The 10097-nt window shown below is 45.3% G+C and overlaps 1 protein-coding gene across 2 annotated transcripts in view; it reads right to left on the bottom strand.

Annotated features, from left to right (window-relative positions):
- Nucleotides 1-831: 831 nt before the first annotated feature.
- OSBPL11 (oxysterol binding protein like 11) overlaps nt 832-10097 on the bottom strand; it is a 67948-nt gene continuing 58682 nt past the window's right edge. For both annotated transcript variants that reach the window (XM_056127590.1, XM_056127592.1), the window contains 3 exons: nt 8555-8737; nt 5925-6078; nt 832-2607 (listed from right to left, as the gene is read on the bottom strand). In XM_056127590.1, the coding sequence (XP_055983565.1) occupies nt 2542-2607; nt 5925-6078; nt 8555-8737 (403 nt within the window). In that variant the 3' untranslated portion in view covers nt 832-2541. The remainder of the gene's footprint in view (nt 2608-5924; nt 6079-8554; nt 8738-10097) is intronic.

Raw genomic sequence — 10097 nt, 5'->3', positions numbered from 1 at the left:
AACGAGTCTCACGATGGAGACGTTACTGGGCCCGCTCGAGCAAATCGATGAACAACGGGAGGACAGTGACAGTGACGATCCCTCCAGTATACTTTAAAGACAGTAAATGAGAATTTTAATTAAAAATAAATTTGGGGGGGGATCACTCCCAGCGATGCTCAAGGGTTCCTCTTGGCTCTGCATTCAGAAATTACTACTGGAGGTGCACTGAGGACCATAAGGATTGCTGGGAACTCAACCAGGATCAGCTGTGCTGCAGGCAAGGCGAGTGCTCTACCTGCTGTACTGTTTACCTAGTCCTAAAAATTCTTATTTAATTTGTTTCCTTATTTCCCCCGGAGTCCTAAAGATAATAATACAACGTGGGGCTTTTAGTTTTTGGCCACACCCAATGCTCAGCAGTTTTTCCTGGCTCTGCACATAGCAGTCACTCCTAGTGGGCTCAGGGGACCATAAGGGATGCCGGCAATGGAACCTGGGTCAGCCGCGTGCAAGGCAGGCCCCTGCCCACTGGGTTATCTGGCACCTAGGCTTCTTTCCTTCTGGTATTTGTGCCCCAAAGATAATGCTGTTAGTCCAAGCTCATTGTTTGGGGAGACCGTGTATTGCCAGGAATCACCCCATCCGCAGCATGCAAAGTCTGGACAGTAGCCCATTGAGCGATCTCGCTGGCCTTGAAAGTAAGATCCTATGGAGAAGGGGTGAGGAAATGGCTCAAAGACAGAGGTGTTCGCTTCCCCGTCAGGAGCCCAGGTTTACACTGCCTCCCCCACCCCCAAAATAAGGAATTTAAAGAGAAAATGTCCCTCTTAAATGACTCCACTAAATGTAAACTTCTTAAAATACAAACTTTTATTTCTATTCACAGAAACAGACAAAAACCTCATTGTTCTTTAGTTTTATTATTTTTCAATCTTCCCAACACAAACTATAATTCATTTTGAGATTTTTCAGTGCGTTTCACAGCAAAAATGAACAAGGGAATCATTAAAATGGTTGTACGAATACCCATTGTCTTCTTATAATTTACAACTTGTTGACAAAATTGTCTTGCTCTTTTCATCCTATTAACCCCTTCAATAGAATACAATTAACCAGAGTACAAAGCTGAAGCTTCTTTTGATGGTGGGACAGATGCAGCCACCCACAGTGGCTGGTGAATACAGTATATGGTACACACTGATTGGAAGACACAGCAGAAGGGACAGAGTAAGGCACCACGCTTGAAAAATTAAGGTAGCTTGCAGTAACAAGTGCTGAGCACCCTAAGTAGGTACTCAATAAATACTCGAATGAATGATGAAAGCCATAATTAGCACTATTCTCTTAATTGCCAGCAATTCTTCAATCTCAGTAAAATACTTATTTTTAAAAAATATCTGTACCTGAATGCAACTTCCTGATATCTTTTACATCCTGATAGCATTTAATTTCATACTTTATTCAGCATTTGAGTTTCCTTGGGGGAAAAAAAAGAAACCAAGAGCCCCCCCACCCCACACCCATTCCATACCTTCCTTACATGCAATCACTCATGTATATAACTCCTGAATTACTGACAAGTATGAATAGCTGTTTTAAATTCTGAACAATCAGAGGTAAGGTAAAGCATATTTGTCCAGAAGGATAGCACATAATACTGGATATCAACCTACAAGTGAAAAAACAAGGTAAGAAGAAAAAAGTAACAGTTCTATCTTTTAATATTTGCTCTTCTTTAATGCCTCAGTTCTTCAGAAAGGCCCAAATTTCCTCATACTGACATAAACACGTTTTTAAAAAGTTGTCTCTTGAGTGTGATATTTAATAAAACTAGCTATTGAAAATTGCTCTGAAATCTTTCAAGTCGATGTTGTTTTCAAGTATATTAAAATGCTCGGAAGAAAAATTCTTCATGGTTATAACGCTAATTAATTTATAAATATGTTTTTAAAAGAGAGCTCCAACAGAGGTGGAAGATGAATAAGTTCCTTGAACACATGGAAGCAGTCTTTTTGAAGGAACAGAATGCCTTGTTACTACCACTAGGTTGATTTTTTTTAACACTGATTCCAGGCACAGTGGCTGAACCCACTTCTGGGTCATCTTCCTCCTGCTCCTCCTGTCTGTTTACAAGAGTAGTGAACACTTCAGTTACTGAGAGAAAGCAAAGCACAAACTCTGACAGAGACCTCATTTTTCACTACAAAGAAATCAAAATCTCTTCCTCACTGCTGTATACATCAGCTGCCCCCAAGCAAAAATAGGGGATTTGAACTCAGCATTAGGAGCAGGAATGGATAAAAAGTGAATCGCCTAAGAACTCAGGTAAAGGTTCCAAGCGGACGCTGTTCACGCTGCGGACGAGCAGCTGGAGCGAGGTCCGTCGTGCTTCTCCGACACTTTGGTCTTGCGCAGTCCTGCAGATGTCCAGCAGGAACACTCGGGGTCACCTAATTTCTGTCTGTGCAATCAGAAAGCAGGTCACTCAGTGCAATGACTCCATTCTGGGAGGGGAGGGTAAACAGAGAAGCTCCTTTGGTGAGTCTTAGACAGCGCATGTCACTCTGCTGGTTGTGAGGTTGGAATTACTTTCCAAAGGGGCTTGTGGTAAATCCAGCCATCTCCCTGAAACAAGGAAAAAATCAATCACAGAGTCATTCCTCTAATAGCTTCAGAATCAGTAACCAAAACTAGAAACAATACTTCCACTGAAATAAAAGTCTGTTCTCAGATTTGATAACAGGAGCTTTTGTGCAGGGAAAAGGTCTGTGTGTTCATTTTCTGGAAGCACCAAGAAAAGAAAGTCTGCGCTTGGGCTGGAGTGATAGCACGGTGGGTAGGGTGTTTGTCTTGCACGCGGCCAACCCGGGTTCAATTCCCAGCATCCCATATGGTCCCCCGAGCACCGCCAGGAGTAATACCTGAGTGCATTGCATGAACCAAGAGTGATCCCTGTGCACTGCCGGATGTGACCCAAAAAGAAAAAAACGTTTGTACTTGAGACATCAGACAACACAGAGCTTTGGATAAACTTAGCTGAGAAGTTCAAGCCTGGGAGGATGGACCCGTGCCCCCATGAAGCTTTTCTGTTGGAAACCTCACCTGCAATGCCTCTGGCGCCTGTGATCAACCGCGGCAGACTGCACCTCCCCAAGAGCCCTGCCAGGCAGCAGGTGGGCTCAGGAAGCCTCACACAAGCCTGGCTGCAGCACCAAAGTGTCCCCTGACTCCACCTGGGGTGAGTTTCCCCTAGTTTCTCAACAGGACACCACGCGGAATCAGGGTGAAGTAGAGACAGATCGCCAAGTGTAGAGAGGTCAGCAGTGAGCCTGGGCTTGGATCAGCAACCACTGTTCATGGGCTGTTCCTCTGCTTCCCTTCCTGCTTCAGGGTCGCGGCACGGTGCTCAGGGGCCACACCCGGTGCTGGAACCCCTGCCAGCCTCACAGAAGGCAGGGCCTTACCCACTGCACCACCTCTACCTGTGTCTCCTGCAATTCACTGCATGTATGTTTAAAAGTCATGTTTGCATATTTACCCTACCTTATTCCAAAAGACTCGAGGGCACTAATTATCTAGCTCACATACATAGGGACCATTTTCTAATTTCCTAAGATAGTTCAGGCTCTCTTCTAAATAAGGCGCTGTCCATGGGACTGCTGAGTCCTGATAAAAACACAGAAACACAGAACTCCCTACTACCCTAGAAAAATCAATCAAATTTTTCAGTGAATTTTTTTTTTTAAGGAGTCATGCCCAGAGGTGCTCAGGGCTTACTCGTGGCTCTGTGCTCAGGAATCTCTCCTGGCATGGCCGGGGAACCATATGGAGTGTGAGGGATCAAACCCAGGCGTCAGCCGCAAGCAAGGCAGAAGTACCCATTGCATTATCATCCTGGTCCTGAAATTCCTCAGTGATTTTTATCCATTCATTTGTCCTAGCCATTGACTATAAATCCTCACTTGTCTCTATACTCAAAGTTAAGTTTAATCTATTATAATAGCTTTTACAAAAATTTTACCGAAGCGCCGTGATTTACACAGTTATTCATAGTTGAGTTTTAGACATACAAATTCCAGCAGGGGGCGCATCCCCAGCATCAGCTCCCCTCCCCCAGCATGTTCAGGCCCCCTCCTGCCGCCCCCTGCCCAGCTGCCCTCTTCACAGCACCTGCCTAAGCTCGGCAGTTAAGGTGCTGCTGACTCTGGTCTGGGTATTCAGCCGTCATGCCTCGATGCGTCTGAGTCCCTGGCCTGCCCTTGCCGCTTCTCATCTGTCACTTCTCCTTCTCGCTCCATTCTGTTTTCTTTTCTGTACAATAGCTTTTAATAAAGTCCTCCTTGGTACTTTAAAAGTGTCGGAATAATCTCTCTAACAACCGCAGCCATTGGACTTATGCGATAAAGTACCTGGCTGATAATTCCCAGCACCTATACTGTTCTCCAAAATGACGTAACCTGCCCACTAGACCGAGAAGTGGAGCAAGTCACGTGACTTTCCCGGCTCACACATGTGAAACGATCTGTCCAGCTTCACCCAAGGTAAGGCAGAGTACCTTCAGTGCACCATCTGTCTATCTACCCACATTTTAGTTTTCTAAATGAAATTTTAAAAATACAAATATTTTGGCTTTGGAGCCACAAACAGGGCTCCAAAGCTCAGGGCTTCCTTCTGGCTCTGTACCCAGGGGTCACTCCTGGTGGGCTCTAAAGACCATAGAGGGTGCTGGGGATGGAAGCTAGGTCAGCTAGGTACGGCAAGTGCCTTCCCTATCCAGTGCATTATCGCTTGGCCCCAGCTGACAAATATTTTAGGAAGAACACTGAGGTTACAGAGCCAGAGAGGACACTGGGCAGGGCACCTGACTTGCACATGGCCCAAACTGAGTGCAGAATCAGGAGTAAGTGGGTGTGGCCCCAACCCAACCCAAACAAACAAAAATAATAACAGCAAACAACGCTGAGGTCAGAGGAGCTGAATAAAATACACAAGGTTAAGAGCTTGGTCTCAAACTGAACACGTGCCATTTCAATACAGTCTGCTATAGACAAAAGGCTTCTTTTATGAGCACAGAGCCAGAAATAGCTCCTGAGCACTGCTAGGTATGACCCCAAACCAAAAACAACAATAACAAAACCCCTCTCCCCCACAAAAGCAAGCATAATTCTAAAGTGATTAGCATATATTGAAACCACTATTATAATGGTCAAAACTTCAGATCGAACGCCACCACGTTACTCTTTTTTCCTTTAAATGTTGCTTTTTCTAGTAATTTCACTGTTATTTGAGAAGCTAATACAATTTCTTGAGTCTCACTTAAAATGTGGTCTCCAGGGATAGAGACAGAGTTTAGGGAAAAAGTGCTTTCCTTGGTGTGGTACCACCTCCCAAAATAGCAGTCTTCATGGGGCTAGAGCATTAATATGAGGGTAGGGTGCGTGTCTGCACATGGCCAACCGTGGTTTGATCCCTGGCACCCGATATGGTACTCCAATGCCAAGAGTAAGTCCTGAGCACTGCTGGGTGTGGACCATGGGCGGGGGGACCAAACCAAATCTTCAGAAGCAAAAAGTCTCTGAAGCACAAAGGGAAGTATGTTATAAAATGCACATTGTATTGCTGCAGCTGAAGATGACGGCAACACTTGTTTGTCCAGTTACGTTTTCCATCTTGCCAGCACTGCTTGGGTAGTGAGGTAATGCTGGAGAAGCACACTGAGGTTCTGCATACAAAGCACGTGCTCTAACCCTCAGGACATTCCCCACACTCCCAAATTATATTTTATCTGAATTGCGGCAAACTTTTCACTCTGACGAACTGCTGAAAGTACATGCGAGCTGGACTTTGAGAAAGACATAAAGAGAAAATTCAATGAAGACCTTCGTAAGCAAAGGTTCTTGCTAAGGAGTACCGAGTTCTGGCCTGAGCCATGCAGGGCATACCTCTCTGGTAAAATATTTGGTTTTCCAAGCTGTGCCTGTTTCTGCCCGGCGCCTTTCTTCGGCCCTCTGGCGCTCCTCCAGGGCCCGCTTATGCTCGGTGGCCTTATCGATTTCAGATTCCCTCAGAGAGTCTGTCACGTTTTTCCATAATCGTCTGAAATGAGAAAATCACTTAATATTCTTTTTTTAAAAGCCACAACTGATATCCTTAAAACGGTACAATGAAACACTTCAATTCCTATACCAGACCTATAAATTTCATGGTTATAGTTAAGAAGAAAAAGAAAATCACACAAAGCCAAATACTATACCATTTAAGTATTTAATGTCCAGGATGCTTCAGCTAAAGGTACTTCTTTTTTTTTTTGAACCTGAAGTAGTAAACTTTATTTTTTTTTCTTAAATTTTTATTAGTGAAATACCATGAGGTACAGTTGTACAATGATCGAATATCCATCCCTCCACCAGGGCCCATTCTCCACCACCACCAATCCCAGTATCCCTCCCACCCCCCATCCTCCCATCCCACTCTACCTCTGTTAAAGGTACTTCTCTTAGGGGCTAGAGCGATAGCATAGCAGGTAGGGTGTTTGCCTTGCACGTGACCAACCCAGGTTTAATTCCCTGCATCCCGTATGGTCCCTCGAGCACTGCCAGGAATAATTCCTGAGTGCATGAGTCAGGAGTAACCCCTGTGCAACGCTGGGTGTGACCCAAAAAGAAAAAAAAAATGGTATACTTTTAAATTAAAAATAGGACAAGAACAACAGTGCAGTGGGTAGAGCACTTGCCTTGCATGTGGCAGACCCAGGTTCTATCCCCAGCACCTTACATGGTCCCTGAGCCCTGCCAGGAGTAATTCCTTAGCCAGGAGTAAGCCCTAAGTACCACTGAGGTGGCCCAAACATTTCTTTTTTTTTTAAATTTTTATTAACACCATGAGGTACAGTGTAGACTTATAAATTTTTGTGCTTGGGTTTCAGTTACACAATGATCGAGTATCCACCCCTCCACCAGTGCCCATTCTCTACCACCAGTGATCCCATTATTCCTCCCACCCACACATACCCCCACCTCTGTGGCAGGGCATTCCCTTTTATTCTCTCTCTCCTTTTGGGTGCTGTGGTTTGCAAAAGAGGCACTAAGTGGCAATCAGGTGGCCCAAACATTTCTTAAATATATTTTTTTGGGGTCACATCCGGCGATGCACAGGGGTTACTCCTGGCTCTGCACTCAGGATTACTCTTGGCGGTGCTCAGGGGACCATATGGGATGCTGGGAATCGAACCCGGGTCGGCCGCGTGCAAGGCAAACGCCCTACCCGCTGTGCTATCTCTCCAGCCCCGTCTTAAATAAATTTTAAAAAATGTTTTAGTAATTTTTAAAATTGTGTATTCTTGCTATGGAAAGCAAGATTTTAATAATTTATGCTTTGGGATCAAGCCAGTGGTGGTGAGGCACCAGGTGGAGAGGGTGGACAGCATCTGCACCAGCCCTCTGAGAGGTCTCAAGTACTAAGACTTCTATTTTTATGAAACGCAGGAAATAAGTAAAAGGAGAAACATATGTCGGAACAGACATTTAAAATAATAAAGACCAGATTCACCTTCATTTTTGTTTGTTTTTGTGCCACCTCAGCGGTGCTCAGAGCTTACTCCTGGCTCTGTGCTCAGAGCTCACTCTTGGTTGTGCTGGAGGTCGTGTTTTGGTTTTGGGGAGACAAGCTGGCCTTGTTCAGGGATCACTGCTGGCGGTGCTCAGGGGACCGTATGGGACGGGGGATCAAGCCCAGGTCAGCCGCATGCAAGGCAGGCGCTTTCCCTGCTGTTCTATAGCTCTGGCCACTGGTGTCAGGTTTGGGTTCAAACCTGCAGTGTTGCAGCTGCAGGAATAGCCACGTACTAGGCAAGAGACTGTCCAATTTCACTGATTCCCTCCAGAGGGAGAGTGCAGAGCCAGTAGTAACCCCTGAGCATCGCTGGGTGTGCCCCAAAAAGCAAATAATAATAATAATAATAATAATGATAAAATGTTCAGGCTTCCTTATATTTCCCTTGTTCTTAAGAAGTGTAAGAGGGAAGTTTGTGGCATGTCTCTTTCCTATCACAAATCCCAAATTTCTCTAAAAAGCCAAATACTGTCAATACTTTTTGGAGATTGTACCTGAGTAACATAGAGATCCCTCTCACTCCCCTTAAAGACACAAGACTATTACCATAACACCCTTAAAGAATGTATCAGTTTGTCTTCTAACTGGTGATATAAAAATGTCACTTTGCAGATCCTTTCCCATCCAAAAGAGGTATTAGAATTTTGTCTCAACTTGCTTAATTTGTATTTCTTTTTAATTCTAACTTTCAGTTATTTCCATTTCTTCAGTACGCTATTTCTTTTTCCTATTTTGTGAACTACTCGTGTTCTTTGACCATTTTTCACTCTCCTTTCTCGGGGGTGGGAGCACACTTGGAGATACTCATTGGGTGACTCTTGGCAGGATCCCGCTGGGTTAAACCCGGATCGGATGTTTGCAAGACAAGCACCTGACCCACTAATCCCTCTGGGACCCCTCTCGGCACATTCTTCTCCTGGGCACCTGTCTTTTTGTTACTGTGGACAGGAAGGCGACCTACCTGGACTCGAATGGGTCCTGCTTCTCCAGCGGTCTTACTCTCTTCTTTGTCACCGCCAACTTAGTCAGGTCCACGTACTTGGTCTCTCCGCTGCTGAGCGTGAACTCCAGAGCACTGTTCCACTCCCCTTGTACTCTGCACACTACCGTGTTGGTGAGGGTGTGCTTCACCTCCCCCGTGACCCTGGTGCGGGCAGGAGAGACAGGAGACCCAGCTGATTTTTGGTGTCATCTATTTAAAAGTCTGGGGTCCCTTTATTTGAAATTCTAGATCTACAGAAATAGGTACAAAGGCACATAAGTCGACTTCTGTTGTTTTCATCTGGGGGTCACAGTCGGCGATGCTGGGGGGTTATTCCTGGCTCTGCACTCAGGTCAGGAATCACTCTTGCAATGCTTAGGGGCCATATGGGTTGATAAGGATCAAACCCAGGTCAGCTGAGTGCAAGGCCAGTGCCCTCCCCACTGCGCTATTGCTCCAGCCCTCCAGCTTTTAAACTGAATATAGAAACTAGAAAAATCAGTAAGAGGCAGGGGCCGGAGCGATAGCGCAGCAGGTAGGGCATGTGCCTGGCACGCAGCCAGCCTAGTTTGATTCCCAGCACCCCATATGGTCCCCCGACACTGTCAGGAGTAATTCCCAAGTGCAGAGCCAGGAGTAACTCCTGTGTATCGCCGGGTGTGACCCTAAAAGCCAAATAATTAAATAAAGTAAATCAGTAAGAGGTAGAAACATAGACAAGATACATTAATTTTTTGAATTTTCAAATGAATGCTTCAGACTCGATGAGTTGAAGCATAGTCAGGAGCCCCAAGTTTAATTCCCCAGCACCCAGGCACCAAGTAGGACTAGCATAAATATACCACAGCTTATAGGAAAGCTAGAACAGAGACAGAACTAATTACTTTTGCTTATTTTTGATGAAGGAGATCAAACTTAGATCTCATTTATATAAGACAAGAACTTTTGAGTTCAGGACCAGGACCAGAACTAATTACTTCCATGTATTTTATGTCCACTGTAGAATACAAAACCACAGTCAAATTAGAAAATCAGAACTCAGAAAAGAACACTTTAAGGTTAGGATCTGTTCAAAAGAGAATATAAAGGGACAAAGCCCAGAGAGATCAAGGCTCAAGAGATCACCCAGGCCAAAAGCCGCGAACACACAAGTACAAGAACAGGTAGCGGAATAAAGAAGCGAGAATGCATTAGATATTGTAATACTCTGGGCTGTAAGAAAAGATGACATCATGTGGTTTGCTAACACATGGATGGATCTGAAGAGTGTCGTGCCGAGTGAAAGGAGTCAGAGGGACAGGGGCAGGGACAGGGACAGAGTGATCTCCCTCACAGGTGGGAAACAAAGAAACAGAGTCGGGGATAACAACTGCCCAAGGCAACAAACGAAACAGCGAAGGAGAACTGGTGGCTGTCATCCTCCAGAGGTCATTGGACAGTCAGATTTGGCCCCACAGTGAGGAGACATGTGGGGCCTCACAGGATGGGAGTGGAGCCGGCCCTTTCCTCCCCACTCCGAGAC

This window comes from Sorex fumeus, unplaced genomic scaffold, assembly GCF_029834395.1.
Source record: "Sorex fumeus unplaced genomic scaffold, SorFum_2.1 ptg000063l, whole genome shotgun sequence".
NCBI classification, from domain to species: domain Eukaryota; kingdom Metazoa; phylum Chordata; class Mammalia; order Eulipotyphla; family Soricidae; genus Sorex; species Sorex fumeus.
Note: the sequence above shows the minus strand (reverse complement) of the source record. Positions and strands in the feature narration are given on the sequence as shown.